General features: G+C 48.8%; 1 protein-coding gene across 2 annotated transcripts in view; it reads left to right on the forward strand.

Moving 5' to 3' along the window:
• Nucleotides 1-16,947, forward strand: part of LOC144121857 (glutathione S-transferase 1-like) — a 110,045-nt gene that overhangs the window by 45,844 nt on the left and 47,254 nt on the right. Inside the window, exon 1 of one of the 2 annotated variants that reach the window (XM_077655274.1) lies at nt 15,351-15,595. The exons of the other annotated variant lie outside the window; for it this stretch is intronic. Coding sequence (XP_077511400.1) covers nt 15,455-15,595 — 141 coding nt within the window. The 5' untranslated portion in view covers nt 15,351-15,454. Of the gene's footprint in view, nt 1-15,350; nt 15,596-16,947 lie in introns of those variants that run through there. 2 annotated transcript variants of the gene reach the window in all.

Genomic DNA, 16,947 nt, shown 5'->3' on the forward strand with positions numbered 1-16,947 from the left:
CCGACTTGAGGCGATTTGCGTGTATCCTTATCAAGCGCCGGTTCACGTCTCGGACTCTGAAGTTTACCGGAGAAAGCTTCTCGACAACCTCGCACTGTCCTCTCCACTTCGTCTGGAACTTACGAGCTAGCCCAATCTGGCTTTGGCAGTTTTCAATGTACACGCTGTCCCCCACATTAAACGGCGCGTCTCTAGCACTGCGATCGTGCACCTCCTTCCTGCGCTTCGCCGCTTTCTTTAAGGCCTCCTTTGCGATGTCCCTCGCCACTTGCAAGCGCGATTCTAGCTCAACCTTATAGTCGTCCAGTGAAGCGTATGGGACACGACGGGGGCCCTCTGGCACTTCACTAGGCTGGTCCGGGTCTCGGCCGTAGAGAAGAAAGAATGGCGATTCGCCCGTGCTCTCGTGTGCTGCGGAATTGTAGGCAAACATTGCATACGGGAGCCACAAGTCCCAGTCCCGCTGGTCGCGCGAAACAAAATGCGACAGGAACCCGGCCACGGTTTGGTTCAGTCGCTCCACCGCGCCGTTGCAAGCCAGATGGTACGGTGTTGTCTGCTTCTTAGCGATCTTAAGCAGCTCGCAAACTCTCCTCATTAGCTGCGACACGAAGTTCGTTCCCCGATCTGTCAAGAGTTGCCTCGGGGGTCCATGTCGGAGCACGATCTGTTCGACAAATGCTCTTGCAACCGTGTCTGCCTTCTGATCTGGGAGTGCTACCGCTTCCGCGTATTTTGAAAGGTGGTCGACAAATACTAAAATGTACTTGTTTCCGGAAGTGGTCGTGGGCAATGGGCCCATTATGTCCATACCTGTCCGCTCGAAGGGAGCCGAAACCTCAGGGAACGGCTGAATTGGAGCTGGTCTTCGTCCCTTGGGTGTTTTTCTTTCGAGACAGGAATGACACTTCGCACAGTAGTCTCTAACATCCTGTCGCATGCCACTCCAAAAGTACAAACGCTCCACACGCCTGCGTGTCTTCGCTACGCCAAAATGACCGGCGCATGGCGCATCGTGAAACACGCGAAGAACCCTTTCTGTCCACGACCGAGGTATGACGACTCTCTCCCAAGCGGTTTTCTCTGGTCTCCCTTTCCTGGTTGGCCTCGTGCGCCGACAGAGGGTGCCGTCTTTGCCAATAAAATAACCTAGCTGTTCGGGGTGAGACGGTGCGCCCTCTAAGCTTTCGATTATTCGCTTCAGGTCAGGATCTTTGCACTGCTCTGTGCGTAATTCGGCGGGGTCGACTACGGCGACAAACTCATCTATAGCTGCCACGGCAGCTGTGCGGCTGAGTGCATCAGCATTCAGATGTGTCTTTCCTGACTTGTGCTCAACTTCAAAGCAGTATTCCTGCAGGTGTAGATTCCATCTAGCGAGTCGCAAGCTAGGGTCCCTGACACTCATCACCCATTTCAGAGGATGGCAGTCTGTGACTAGCTTGAATTTGCGGCCGTAAAGGTAGCATCTGAAGTGCTTTACTGCCCAGACAACGGCGAGGCACTCCCTTTCCGTAGCTCCGTACTTTTGCTCTGTGGGGCTCAGCTGTCGGCTAGCAAAAGCAATGGGATGTTCTTTGCCCTCGATAACCTGAGATAGCACGGCACCAACTGCGAACTTTGACGCATCTGTGGCCATAACGAAGGGCAAATTAAAATCCGGGTGGCGCAACAGCGGTGCACTCTTTAGCTTCCTTTTCAGGGCCCCAAAAGCATCCTCCGCGTTTTCGTCCCAGCGAAAGGCGACATTTTTGGCTGTTAAGGCGGTGAGCGGCTTAGCAAGCTTGGCGAACTCCTCTATGTGCCTTCGGTAGTAACCGATCAGGCCGAGAAACTGCTGGACCTGGCGGACGCTAGTCGGGGATGGAAAATCCGAGACACACCTTAGTTTCTCAGGGTCCGGTCGCACGCCGTCAGCTGAAACAACGTGCCCGAGCTATTTCACCTCGTTTTTGAGGAATTGGCACTTAGAGGGCTTCAGCATGAGACCCGCTCCTCTTAGTCGCACCAAAACCTGCTCAATATCGCGCAAATGGTTCTCAAAACTGTCACTGTATATGATAATGTCATCCATATACACGAAGCACAGCCTCCCCAGAAGACCTGCCAGGATAACATCAGCGGTTCTCTGCCAGACAGCAGGGCTGTTGGCCAGACCCATCGGCATTCTTTTCCATTCATAGTGCCCTGAGGGCGTGTTGAATGCCGTTTTCTCGGCATCTGCCGGATCCATTGCTATCTGCCAGAATCCCGCCGCCATGTCCACTACCGTGAAGTACCTGGCAGAGCCCAGCTGAGAAAGCGTCTCCTGTATATTGGGGATGGGGTATGGATCGATGCGAGTTACGGCATTTAGTTTGCGGTAGTCCACTACCAATCGATACGAGCCATCTGGCTTTTCCACCAATAGTGCTGGTGCTCCCCAAGGTGACTTTGAGTGTTCGACAATGCCGCGATCAATCAGGTCCTGCACCTGCCGCTCCATCTCCTCACGTTGGGAGTAAGGAATCCTGTACGCACGCTGGTAAACGGGCGATGAAGTGCCGGTTTCTATCCTGTGCTTTATAACGCCACAGCAGCCCAAATCCAGGTTGGACGCGGCGAATACCTCCGAGTAGTCGTTCAGCAAACCAGCCAGAGCCTCCCTCTCCCTGGATGTTACGTGAGAAAGATCGAACGACACCTTTGGAGCAGCCGAAGGACTAGCATGCTCTACAGTTGCGAGTACCGTATCGGTGGGCTCACGTTTCTCTATCGCAGAGGTGAAGAAAGCCAATGTTTTGTTCTTGGGAAGGCTCAGTGGCTGCTGGCTACAGTTAACCACCCGTAGGGGCACTCTGTGGGCGTCTTTAACTGTCACGAGGCACGCGGCTGCCTTCAGGCCATTGCTGAGAGAGTCGACCGGCTCAAGCACTCCCACGGCGCCGCTCTCTACATCTGAAGGCACAAACGCGTACAAAATGTGCTCCGACCAAGGAAGGACGACCGCCTCCTCGACCAGCCTGACGGCAACCCGCGAATATACCTTCTCCAATGATCCCACTGTTTGACGGGTGTCAATATCGGTAATGCGAATCTCAGCCCCTCTCCTGTTCAAAAACGGAACTTTTGAGCCGCCCGCATTAACCTTCTCCTCAGAGAATGAGACTACTACCTTCCCTTTTCTCAAAAAATCCTGCCCTAATATACCTGACACTCCGTTTGGCAGAGACACCGTGTCCGGGCATACGTAGCAGGGGTGCTCCAATGCAATTCCGCCGAGAGAGAAGTGTAACCGGTAGAGTCCACTTATGCCAAGAGGATCCCCCGTTATGCCTACAAATTTGGTTGCCATACCACCAGACGCTTCCAACACCTCGCGGTCCCCCTTCCTTCGAAGCGTGTTAAAACTGCTCTCTTAAGCAATGTCACCTTTGACCCCGTATCTATCAACAATTCCATGCAACAACCATTTAACTTGCAACGCACAACAGGGCATGCCTCGTCGGCCACACAAACTACCACCACCTCATCATCCACTGCTCCCTCCCCACGCTCCTCAGGCTGGGGAGGACTAACAATTTTTTTGTCTCGGTATCTGGAGCCCCGCTGTAGGCTTGCTTAGGGCGTGTCTCGCCTGCTTCTCTTTGTGGCTCCCCACGGCGCACGTTTTGGCAGAACCTGGCGATGTGTCCGCGACCCTGGCAAGCGAAGCATACGATTTCTTCAAAATCTCGCATACCGCGCCTGTAGCTTTGTGGCGGTCTCCGGTTTCCAGCGAATGAGCGCTGTTGAGCGCGCGCTTCAACCTGGCGTTCTACCTGCTGAGATAGCAGCTGTTCTAAGCGATCTAATCGCTCTGTCAAGAGAGCAACCTCAGGGTTGAGCACCGCTCTCTCTATGACGCGTACTCTCGCTGCGGCTGTCGTTAACGCCTCATTTCGTTCCTCATCCAATGCGGCCTCCACGGCTTGGTCGAAATTGCTCGGCTTGCGCGAGAGCACGAACCGGCGCACGGGATCTTGCAGACCAGCCACGAACAAAGCGGTCATTTCGTCTTTAAGTATATCCTCCGCGTATTTCTTCTTAAGCTGGTCTCCTTCCTCCTCCCTGCTTAACGTATCGCGCGCTAAGCGCTGAAGCCGCGACGCAAACGTTCGCACGTCCTCCCCTACCATCTGTCCGGCGTCACGGAACCTCTGTACCCGCACGTGACGTCGTTCAGTGTCGAAATGCTCAAACGCGAGCTTCTTAAATTCCGCAAATGATTTTGTGGATTTTACTTTTTCGTCTCGCCATGCAAAATCATGAGCAGCTCCTGCCATCTTACACTTCGCCATTCCCAGCATTTGAGCATCGGACCATCCCCCCATTTTCCCAATCTCTTCTAGCATGGAAAAGAAATCGCAGATTGGAACCCCTCTTATCTCCTGTAAACGTCGGAATGACGCTTCCTAATGCCAGCATGCTTGCTCCGAGCGACGGCTGTGGAGTGGGAGCTCCCTCAGATAAAGACATTTTTTTTTTCAAGCCCTCCGGTGCCTCAAGCCTCTCAAATGGGGGTAAAAGTCCCACAATCAGTCCCGTGATTCCATTTTGATTACAATTTTGAAGTCATGAATGTCGCAGCATTCAGAGGACATTTGCTTTTGAGACCCCACTTCTGACACCAGTGTGATGACCCCCATAATGCGCAGGTCCACACGGGACGGAGAGGCAAAGAGACACCGTATGGCTCAGTTTAAACAAACAGATATATTCAATAATTATACATGATTAAGATTCAGAGGATGGGGCGTCCGAGGTTACGTGCCGACGACTTCATGGGGGCGATGGAGTGGCTCCGGAGTTGGGCTCGAGCGGTTGCTGGCAGAAGCTGCACGCCGTCGGGTTTCGGCGCTGAAGGCCCTCTTGGCGAACGATGTCGTCCTGAGCGTCCTTCTTCCGTACTGCTTGTCGATTTTTATATCCTCTTCTCCACACTCCCTAGGGTGAAGACGCCCACGCCGGAGGGGAAGGAGGGGGGCTAGGGCTTTCACTTGGGCGCACAAACATACCACCGCACCCCTCACGTGTTGAGTCCGAGGGAAAGAAGGTTGTCTTCGAGGTAGCGCATAGCGTCGGCTGTGGTAAGGCGCGCTCTGGCCCGCTGACAGTTCCCGCGGGTCACCGGCCTCCGCTCTCCATCCATCAACTGACACTCGCTCCTCAAGGTAAGGCGCGCTCTGGATCGCTGACAGTTCCCGCGGGTCACCGGCCGGGAAAGTGGTCCCTTGTCCTGGGATGTGCTCGGGAGGGGCCAGGCCCGCCGAAACGAGGCCGCCCCTGGAACCGCCACGGCAATTGGGGAGGATAAAGCCCGTTTCCCCGCGGCGGCGGCGGCGGGTCCGGTTGGGTCCGGTTGGGCTTCAACCCCTTCGTTCTGGTCGTCACTCTCAAAGAGCATGGCTGGGTAATTGATGATGCCGCTGTCATCTGGGTCTCCGTCTACGCCGCGTCGTCGAACCGTCGAACGCGGAACCTCGTAGCACACACAAGGTAAGTCACACTCCACAAGGAACGTCACAGTATAGTAATTTTTAACAATATATTAACAGTAAAAAGTCACCTATATCAAAATACTGTTTACTCTCAATGTTGAACTATTGCTTTCTTTATAACACATAAAGTTATTTAATAATGTTCAACATTAATGTAAGATTCCAATGCGGCATTTAACGTTGCTACCATTATTCTAATGTTCGGTGCGAACCGCGCCCCATCAACATCGTACGAACGCTATTGTAATCGTGCGCCCTTTACATGGCATCCTTTCCGTGCGTATATGTTTGTTTCTGTGAGTGCCTTCTTTATATTTTGCGACCGGAGTCTCGGCGCGGTGGTTCAGCGGGTAGTGCTCTCGACTGCTGAGCCCGAGTACGCGGGTCCGATCCCGGCCGCTGCGGCCACGTTTCGATGGAGGCGAAATGCAGAAGGCGCCCACGTACTGTGCGATGTCAGTGCACGGTGAAGAGACCAGGGTGGTCGACATTATCCGGAGTTCTCTACTACTGCGTCCCTCATATCCTGAGTCGTTTTGGGACTCTAAACCCCATAAAACAGATACAAAAAAAAACAAATTTTACGACAGGAGTGGCGGGTGTCCGTTCCCCTCGGAAGTCGCGCGGCGTTCCTTTCACCCCAAAGTGCGCACTCGGGGACATTGCGGCAAGTAAACCGTTGCACGCGCGCGCGCCTATGTGTTTGTTTGTGCTTCGGTGTTTTTAAGTGGCCGGTTGTCAACGGAGCTGAGAACAACCGAGGCAGCGGAGGAGAGAGCGACAAGCGGCGAGCAGTGTGTGTGCGGTTGCGCCACTGTGCGGATGCGCGAGCAAGATCGAGCGAGGTGTATGAAGCTGCGAGCGTGAATTTATGCTGTAAATAAATTTTCGTTGTACATATAGCCATTTTTTTGTTTTCAGCGTACGCGTTCAACTGTTTTTCCAATTGATGTGTATATATTGTAAAACTATCAACCACGAGGAACTACACAGCCAGCTTTGTCTCTCGCGGTCCCGAATGATGGACACCCGACGCTTCTTCAAGCGTCAGCGGTTGTCTGACGAAGAGTTATCCAACTGCGCCCCTGAAGATTCTGGTGTGACACGTGACAACGGTGTAGTATTTGACCAAAGTGATGCAAGCTTTCATTACCGGACAGTAGCTGATGTCGTCGACTCCATGGAAGGGACACTGCCATTAGTGAGCTCCAGTGACGCTGCGGGCCGAGATGATTCCCTTTGTCCTTTCTAAGGATTGGAGTCCGGATTTAACCAGAGCGATGCAAGCGTTCATCACCGGACAGTAGCCGATGTCATCGACTCCGTGAAAGGAAGTCCTCCAACAGCGAGCTCCAGTCACGCAGTAAGCCGAGACGATTCCCTTTCTCCTTGCTTGAGTTTGAAGTCCGGAGACAACAGCAAGAAAACAACTAACTTGCCTCAAGAATATGACTGAGGAGAGTTTCTAGGCAAAGCTAAACTCACTGGCATCCCGGACTTTTTGAAGTTACGTCTTCTTACTAAGCCATGGTCGCCAAATGTTACATGCGGCCTTAAGAAGGCTGTAACACCTGGAAAGAGGCCTTCTCGCCACAAATCACTACGAGATTACACCTCTTGGCTTGCTTACTCAGCGACAGCGAAAGGCGCCCTTTGTCATTTTTGCGCCACTTTTCCTCCGCGGGTTCACCGGGGTACTCAAGGTAGTTCTATCGTGCGCGCTTTGAATGACTACAGAAAAATGCACTAGGCATGCAGGGATCACGTAAAAACCCATTAGTACCAGGAGGCAATAATGGCCTCATAGAACTTTGTGGATGCGATGAAAGACAAAAAGCTACCAGTTGTACAGCAGCTGAACAGAGCACTGCACGTGCAAGTTGAAAGGAATCGTGAGAAACTATTTCCAATAGTTTCCACCATTGTCTTTTGCGCGCCGCATGACATGCCAATTCGCAGCAAGCAGTCCGATAGTGCAATCTTCAATAATCTCCTTGACTTTCGTGTAGAAGCTGGAGATACTATACTCGACTTCAGGAACACTTCGCTTATTCTGCTCGCAATGCTAGGTACACTTCTGTCCGCATCCAGAACGAGATCATCACAATCTGGCGACATCCTGTGCTGTGTCAGACAAGATGGTCTGCAAAACACAAGTCTATTAGGATATTCTCTCAACGTAACGTGACCATAGTTGACACACTCGGGGAGCATACGTCAACGGAATCATGCTCGAACGCTGCAACTAGACAACGAGCTCACATCCTCTACTGCGCAAAAACAAGCTCATCTTTCATCGTCTGCTTGCACAGTGTAGCGAAGTACAGCGCTCGGCTCGAACCAGTTACGAACATCCTGCAAGGTGTATCCATGGACTTCCATTCTGTGCATGACCACATCAATGAACTGCAACTTATTTTTCACGGCCACCGGACAAACGCTGTAGAGAAGTTCTCTGACATCATGAATGCAGCAAGGAAGGCATCCAACCACTTAAATGTGGTGATATCTGCACCAACACAAGTCCCTCGTCAGGCCCACCGAGACAACTACGTGATTCAGTCGCCGAAGGAATACTACCGCGTGGCCATGTATGTGCCGTACTTGGACTCTCTCACTGCTTCTTTAGCTCGCTTCTTTTCTGAAAGCAATGAGAGGAGCTTCAAACTTCTCCAGCTGCATCCATCAAAAATCAAGCACTTGAGCTTTGTTCAGTTCGCTGCCCTCGCCGAAGAACTCCAATGCTTTTACGGCATCGACAACTTCAAGGAACAGGCCATCTCTTGGTACCAGATGTGGTGCAACAAAATTGGGGACCCATTAGAAATAACTTCCTGCGAGCTTCTACATCAGGCCAAGATATTCTTTCCCGGTGTTGGAAAAGCTCTCGAGGTGGCTCTGGCTTTGCCAGTTACTACCTATACGGCCGAAAGCTCCTTCAGTGCAATGAGGAGAGTGAAACCCTGGCTACGCTCAACGATGACAAACGACAGGCTGTACGGCCTTTGTATGATGAGTGTGCACCGAGAGCGTGTAAAGCAGCACAGAAATAGCTTGAGCACCCGTGTCATCACGCAATTCACCCAGAACAATCCGAGGCGTCTGCAGTTGCGCTTCAAGGAAGACTGACTGAGTGACTGTAGTTGCGTGTTTTTGAACATAATATGCTGTGAGCTGGTCATCAATTCGGGTGAGACGAGAACCCACATGCAGCAAGACTGAGCACTCTTCTCCACAAAGTGATATTATCTTTTTGAATATTTGTTTATTAATTTTAATTGATTTTTCGTTAATAAACTTCAATGTGTCTCACCAAGCCGCGCATTAATTTGCGGTTTGTAACTTTTCTTTCTTGTGTATATTTTACTTATTTATTTATGAGTAGCTGTAACCACCACACTGAACCCGCGGGAGTGCGTTTAGCGGTAGATGCATTACCACCATTCCTGTTTCAATGAACGAAAGTGTTGAACAACTGTCCGTCACGGTCCTGTCCACCAAGGCTACCGGACATCCATAGGTGCCCTAGAGATGTCGAGAGGAGTTTCAAAAATTCCCGTGTGTTCTTGTATTATTTGAAATATCATCAAGTGAAGCAGTACTAACTGCGAGCGTTTTTCTTTTATTTACCACCTACCATAAGGACATTGTGAAGGCACAAGATTGTTAGCCTTGGAGAGTTTCTAGCGCGTGAGGCCCGGCACCAAAGATTGCCACCGTGGCGTGGTACGCGGCCATTCAAACATGAGTCGTGGTGGTGGCACCAGATGGCGCCACTTGTCCGTGAGGTGGACGAAAAATCTTTCGTGTCTTCGATGCAACTATAATGAACTATGTATCTTACTTAAGTTACCACATGCCATTACTCGCTGTCCTGCGCGACCGCTAAGAGCACACTCCTTATTTAAACTAAGTTTCCTCAAAAACTGCACTTTGTTTGTGGCAACAGAACATGGGTCAGCGCGCATGCATTCCTGCAGTGGAATATAACCTAGGAGTAGCATAGATTAGACCGCTGATTTGTGATAATGAGAGCACAATACTGACTCCCTGGCAGGCAGACATCAGTTTTGCTTTGATGTGCATATAGAGATATATATGACTAGACCTGTTGCTCATTTTGGTCACGGGCTACTTCGTTGGAATTGAAGGAGTATATGTAACCCCTGCATCTCTATCCTCTTTGAGTGCTGAATTTAATTTAGTAGAATGGAGAACTGAACTTGTCGGTAACAGTTAAGTTTGGGTGGACAAGCATAGACGGGCAGAAGACGCACAAAAAACAAGGAATGCACAGAAGAGCGCTGATTCGCAACAAAATTTTCTATTCAGAAAAAAAATCATACTTATAGCTACAATCAAATGATGCAACAGCAGCAGAGTACATTCTAAAAAAATGAGAGAGAATGTTTGGCACAATCGTATAGAGTTCGAAAGCACGGCATATCCAATGTACAGAATTGGTCTTTCATTAACATTCATAGATCCTCGGGAGTCCTCATACCACTCCTGGCACAGTGGCGCAGCGGTTAAGCGGTGCGCCACGGCCCTCAGGTGGCAGGTGCTGCCACCGATGTAATTTGTGCGATACACGCTGCTGTTCCCGAGCCACAGCCCTGAGATGGCAGGTGCTGCCACCGGTGGAATATGTGCGATCCAGGTTGCCCTGTCACAGACAAACGCTAGACGATTTTGCTAGGTTCTGAACCTCCAGATTAGTGCATTCGCACTAACTCTACATCATATGGTAGTAGTACAGAGATCTTACACACGGTAACAAAAAAATAGGTACCTGTGTGCACAAAAACGCTGTTTGCAGCCTGGTCATCTTTCCCTCGTATGCTGTCGGTTGTTGCAAATACTCATTTGCGCAATGGCTGAGACCATTTCAGCGTGACAGCGTTGAGGGTTCTCCCTTCAGAGGAAAAGGCCGTGTCGTCCCGTCGGCAACCGGCGTTGTTGAGCCGCGATAGTCAGGATTGGTCGAAAAGGTTTGACGTCACACCTGGAGCGGCGGAATTGAAAGATGATTTAGACATTGCGTAAATTAGATTACAAGGTCGGAACATGATAAAATGTCATTACATATAGGTAAACTGAATGGCTTGTGCTGAAAAGAAAATTTGGGTATTTAGTGAGGAGTCGCACCCCTGACCCTTGGATTGCGAATCACACGTGCTACCCATAGGAAATGCCGCCATTTTTTTTCTTTACTGCATGCAAATGAAAGCTGCCGAGCTACCAAAGTCTTTGCGTACACACATACTGTTCCGCGATACAGACGCACATTCTCCTGTCTTCGTACACTGAATTCCACCAGTCCATCAAAATTGCGAGAGTCGTACACATGCCTCAAGAACCGGCAAGCATTCAGGCGCCAGGCCCTGCGCCGCATAACGCCCCCCCCCCCCCCCCCCCCCCACCCCACCCCTGCACCAAGGCACACTTTTCACTGAACATTTCACTTAGATATACGAAGTAATTCTTCGGGTCGATCCATCAAGCGGCTCTTCCAGGAGCTAAAATGTCCAATTAGCATTAACAGATCGTACGGAATCACGGAGTCTTTCAGGACATTCAAGAAACTTATACTGTAAGGCGGGATCTGAATGTCCTTGTTGATTGTCCGCTGTAGTGTGTCATAGAAAAACACTGCATCATTGCACCGCACAAAGCAATGATCGATCATCTCTGGCTGGCCGCGCAGGCGACAGTTCACCGGCCATGGCAAGTCTCCTTCGCGCGAAGCCAGTCCTTGACGGGTGGGGTCGAAGGTCGCGTTTAAAAAAGAAGTATTTCGCAGCAGGTTGAATATACCTACGGTAAACCAGCTTCAGTGATCTAAAATCCACAAAATCAAGGCAAGGTAGCTGATACCCAAGAACAGGGAATAGATTCACCGCGTTCGTACGGCTTGGTTGAAGTGGGGTTTTATATGTATGTCGTGTGGGCTTTCACGTAATGTGACAGCTTTCGACTGCATGCTATGAATATGGTGTCTGATTAGAGAGGCACTAACTGCGAATGTAGTGATTGAGTAAGTAGCAAAGCGAATGCCCGTGAGCGGTGAGTGTACACGAACCACTGTATGCCTGTTTCGCGTGACAGCGGCGTGCCAAGATCAAGTGCAGTCGCTAATGGGACCCATTAATGCGATCACGTCATATCCTTATGGACGGAGCTTACGTGTTCCCGAAAGTGTAGTGAAAGCAGCTATGCTCAATTCATCTCTTAAGCTTTAGTGACTGTTTCACAGCCAACAACTTCCCAGTTCCCGCACCACTTCTCCGAACCTCCTGCTCGACTATAAAGAAATGAGAATTTTATATAGGGTGTAAAGGTTCAGATCAAGTATTCATTATTCCCACGGCATATTCAATGCGAATCAGTGCCATTCTTTCCTTTTTACTTTTTTCTTCAGTGTGGTTTCGTCGACAGAGCCAAGTTTCCCAAGCTTGCCGGCTACTACGAGCGAGTCAAATCTAAACTTGCTTGTTTCGACGAAATCTACGGGCCTGCCATTGTTATGATTAACCACATTTTGGCTACGCTGAAATAAAGTTGACACATATGTGCTGCACTCACTGTGTGGCGACCATCACTAGGTATAAGCCGTACTTAATAAAAGACGCTTGCTCTTATGTGACTTCAAGATTGTTTCTGTTTGCTTCCTTTGGCAGCTTTTTTTTTCAGCACTAAAACTAAGCGACATTGCCACAGCTGCGACCGAATGAAAACTGTTGCATGTTATCTTCATACCTAATGCCCATGAACTAAGAATAAGTAGAATATTTGATCGCAAGAATAATACAAAACAGTATTCTACTCATCAGCTGCGGCAATGCGATGCGCGTACATTATTGTACAGTCGTCAGCAAGGCATTCTAGAGTGCCCGAACGCCGGCCTGGCGCACAAAGGAAATGAAATTTTGAGCGGGTGTTCGGATCTAAAGGCAATGCTTGCTCTGGGGCGAAGCAGTGTAGACAAACAATTTGCCTTCGCAGTGACCCTGTGCCACATATAAGGATCTGAATTAGGACTTCACTTTGCTCCGCAACACACCGCCTCGGGGTTTTAGATAACCAAGCGGATGACTGTAAACAACATGACACAGCAAGCATACATTGAGTAGTTTAGAGATGTAAAATGCAAGAAATTCTAAATGCTAAGAAATTTTTCCTTTTTTTGAAACTCAGAATAGAAAGAAAACAAAAGAGAAATCATAGTTTTATTCAGAGCATTTATTTTGTGACTCAAATACAAGAAAGAGAATTCCATTCTTGCTCCAAAAGAAAGATTTTTGACGGGCTAACAACTACAACAAAAGAAAAATTCTTCCAAGCATATTCAGGAAAAAATGGTGACATATTGCATGCACTGACTCGTCACTGCTGAGTAGAAGAAAATGGCTGGTGGTTTAGTATTGCTAAGCACGAAATATTGGGCGAAAGCGCGATTTTTTTGCAGGTGGACACAACCGCCCTATAGCGGAAAGCGCGATTGAGAGGTCACCTCACACAGGGAGACAATTATGAGCGTTTCCTTTTGTTTTGTGACTCTATCAGAGGCTTCTCCTCCATTTCAGATCCTGCAGGAGGCTGATAGTGTTTTCGCCCTAGAATGCTTACAGTGCACCTTTTCCTACGTTGAGGTTAGTGCACGCATATTATTGCACGCGCTCTTTCGCAAACGTTTTGCGTAGCTTCATGTGCACATGACCGAAGTGCGAATAGTTTGCTCACACGACGCAGACGATGAGGGAATTCGGAGTAGCCAACATGGGACTGACGTGTGCGGTTGGTTGGTTCGAAGCCATTATCATCATCAGAAGAAAATAAACCAAAGGTTGTATAAGTTTGCAGCTGCCGCCTTGTGAGAAACAGGATTAGGCAAATTGAAACAGGACGATAGTTCGGCATTTCATTGCGAGGGGCGGATTTACTATTTACTCAAAACTACTAAAGCATTATTTTAGTCAACAAGAAGGGAACTGTTATTCCCTTACTGAATATTTAGTGCAGAGGTACCGAGCAAAGGCAGCAGAGCAGCTTCTATTGGACATAAAACCAGAAAAGGCGACTTGCAAAATTGCATAGCACAGCGCATGATGCAACAGAAGCACACGGCCGGCGGTCGTATACCAAACGCAGCGAGGACTTCAAAGAAGGTAGTGCGGCGGGCGCGTTCCCCTACCCAGTATCATCAGATCTGTCACGGCGGCGCTGAAAGCGGTGGTGCTCCGCAGCGCCCTCTGGTCACTGTACGGAGCCTATAAAGCCGGTTACTGTGACAAGAATTCAGAGAAAAACATGGTATTTAAACGGCTGAAGCCTCAAAATGGTACACGCCGCGTGGCGCTGAAGACTCAATACCACCACGGGAATTTGGGATGTTCGGTGCACCGCATTGATTTTGCGTGCCTTCAGAAATAGTTGGTGTAAGCAAGGAAGCATTTTTTAGGTCCTATTTTGCCGCGAAGAGGAAGAATCGGCTATGATAATCACTATGCTTTAGCATATTCTCTCGGGACTTACAGTTTTCTTAAAACTGCAAGTTCAAAACATACCATCGAGTTAGCAAATTCTCTCGGTACTTTCAGTTTTCTTAAAACTGCAAGTTCAAAACATACCATCGAGTTCCGCGATGATGGCTACTGGCAGCCAACAGATGGCGCAAGTTAATCATGTCCATGAAAGCTGGACATATCCATAGTATGAAAGCAACACCCGCATCGCGCTTGCCGCTGAGGTGTGGAAACAGCTCTTCTGTATTGTCGATTTTGTTCTGCTTTTAGATTAGCGGATTGCCTTGTGTCTTTTCTTTCTGTATTTGTGCTTGTTAATTAGCTGTAAAGTGTCACACCAGTTATTGTTGAAAATATCGCCGTCTAGTGTAAAATAAAGACGGCTCATCGCTACCGCTCGACCTCTGAGCCTCGTCTCCGTTCCTCGGGGTCCGGGACCTGACACTAAAGGTACGCAGGAGAGGAGTTCCTGACTTTAAGATCCCTGCGTCGTACTCATTTAGTAGAGGCTGAGTTCATAAAAAAATTAAGGAGCACTCAAGTCGAGAAGGGCTTTTCCGCCATTACGCCAACTTTCGAGTAGCTCTCGCATCCCTTCACAAATCTATAAATACATAGTAAATCTATAAATCTATAAAGAAATAAATAAAGAAATAGTAAAAGCCGCAATGTGCAGTCAAAAAGGGCAGTAGTGTCCAATACCGCCTGTTCCACAACATTCCGCCACACTCAAGCGCCACACTCATTATTTGTCATTTTATACCGAGCGATATACAAGGAGGGGAAACTTGCATTAATCATGTCTGACAAGGCTTGTGGTGATTCTGCAGTTTTCACTTCGCAGTCTTTACAAGACTCCTGGCAACTGTACAGTTTTTCTCAACGAAATGTAATATTTTGGTGCTCAAGGAAAGGTATGTGCACTGATTTAAAACAAATCCCTTACCACGCTTGTCAACATCGTGTTTGTTTCCTTTCAAGCTTATGCCACAATTTAATGAATAGAAACGACTGAGAGTGTTTCCTTAATTTCCCTTTACACAGAGCAAACACTGGTTTAGAGATACAGTGAATCAAACTGCAGAAAAGAATTGTCGGAAACTATCATCTCTAACCTTATTACCACTGTTCTCTTCCCGTAACCGTTTTCTTTTATTAAGCAGCAACAACCACTTAAGGTGGGTCAAGGCAGAGGTCCCCGACCTTTCTCCTTTATCTTCTCTATATTTATCTGCCATCATTTCATCACTCGCACTGCTACGGCAAGCAACGGCCGGAGTAACGCCCTCAACGATATTCCTCCTATCTATCTCTTCTCGCCAGACAGAAAGCTCACCTCCGCTCACTTCAGTTCTTTCGTGGTCGCTTTCGACGGTCGCAGAACGACGAGCTCCTGATCTCAATACCAACATGGCCATCATACTGTACAACCTCGTCGGAAGTCCGCCCTGCGGCTTCATCCAGTCTCTGGCCAAAGCGATCGGAGTCGAGCTCAGCGTCAAGAACTTGGACTTCCTAAAGAAGGAACACCTGACCCAAGAGTTCCTTAAGGTCAGCGAGCAGACTACTTTAAAATGCTTCTTTACTTTACTTGCGGTCAAGTTTTCTTTTACTGGTAAAGTTTGAAAGGTCATATCATAAACGCGATATGGAGCATGTCGTGTCTGCGCGAGATGCTTTATGGTTTACGGGTGTTTAACGGCCCAAAGCAACTAAGGCTATGAGGGATACCGTAGTGGAGAGCTCCGGAAATTTCGATCAACAGAGGTTCCTTATGTGCACTTAAGAGCACTTTTAAGTTCATCGAGCGTGAGTACAGAATCCAAATTAGCATGTTGCGCATTGAAGCAAGCACTAACGTTTTGCTGCGCATATATAGCTGAATTTTTAAATTCCTCGCCGTCTATTGAAACTCCAGTACGAGAAATAAGCTGACATAACTCACCAGCCAGGACTGTTTCTACAGTTTCCCGTGCCATTTCAAGAGCCCTAAAAGAGTTATTCTGAGTGACGGGCCTGCTTAAGGAGCGGAACATCATCCTTATCCTAGGTACTTGAGTGTGAGGGGTCAGTGTAGTGCAGAAGTCACGCCATTTTTTTCTTTCCTAATTGCTGCAGACGTTTACGCTTTGACGAATGAATCTTGAGCCTCACGATATGATTCTAAATACCCGGATCGACGGTGAGCTCTTTCCGCTTTTCTTCGAAGTGCCCTCAGTCGCTCATACTCTCCATCAGTACTTGCGAAATCATCAGGTATGGGGATTTCCTTGGTGCAACGACTAATGCTCTCCTGCACCAGTGATGTGAAGCCGTCAGTAGTAAAGTCTATGGAAACTTATTGAGTTACGTTGTGACGCAAAGCTCCCCAATTAGTAAGATTGTATTTACGGCGGGCACCTCGACATCGTAAGCTAGGATGACTAAGCAGTATCGAATAGTGATCACTTCCGCGTTTCTCATTGTCTGTAGTCCACCCCACGTCAGACACCAGATCTTTAGTGCACAGAGTCAGATATATACAGCTCGAATAACGAACACCGCGTAGAAAGGTAGGAGATCCACCATTCAGAACACATAAGTTACATTTCTCTGGGCCGCACTCAACGATCCTTCCACGGGCGTCATAGTGGTCACTACCCAAAACAGTATAAGGAACATTAAAATCGCCGCAAATCAGTAAATGAGAGCCCGCTATTTTAAAGATATTCAATAGAGCATCAATTGTGACACGACAAGTAGTTTGCAAGTGAACAGATATAACAGCAACGCAGACCTTGCCCAAGGACATTTTGCATGCCACGAGGCCTGCAACGTCAGATGACTGGACTAGATCAGGTAGGAGGGTAGCTTCTTCCTCAAACACGACCTCGCCGTACTCAAACCAGATGGTAGTGATGATT

This window comes from Amblyomma americanum, chromosome 2 (assembly GCF_052857255.1).
Source record: "Amblyomma americanum isolate KBUSLIRL-KWMA chromosome 2, ASM5285725v1, whole genome shotgun sequence".
In the NCBI taxonomy this organism is placed as follows: domain Eukaryota; kingdom Metazoa; phylum Arthropoda; class Arachnida; order Ixodida; family Ixodidae; genus Amblyomma; species Amblyomma americanum.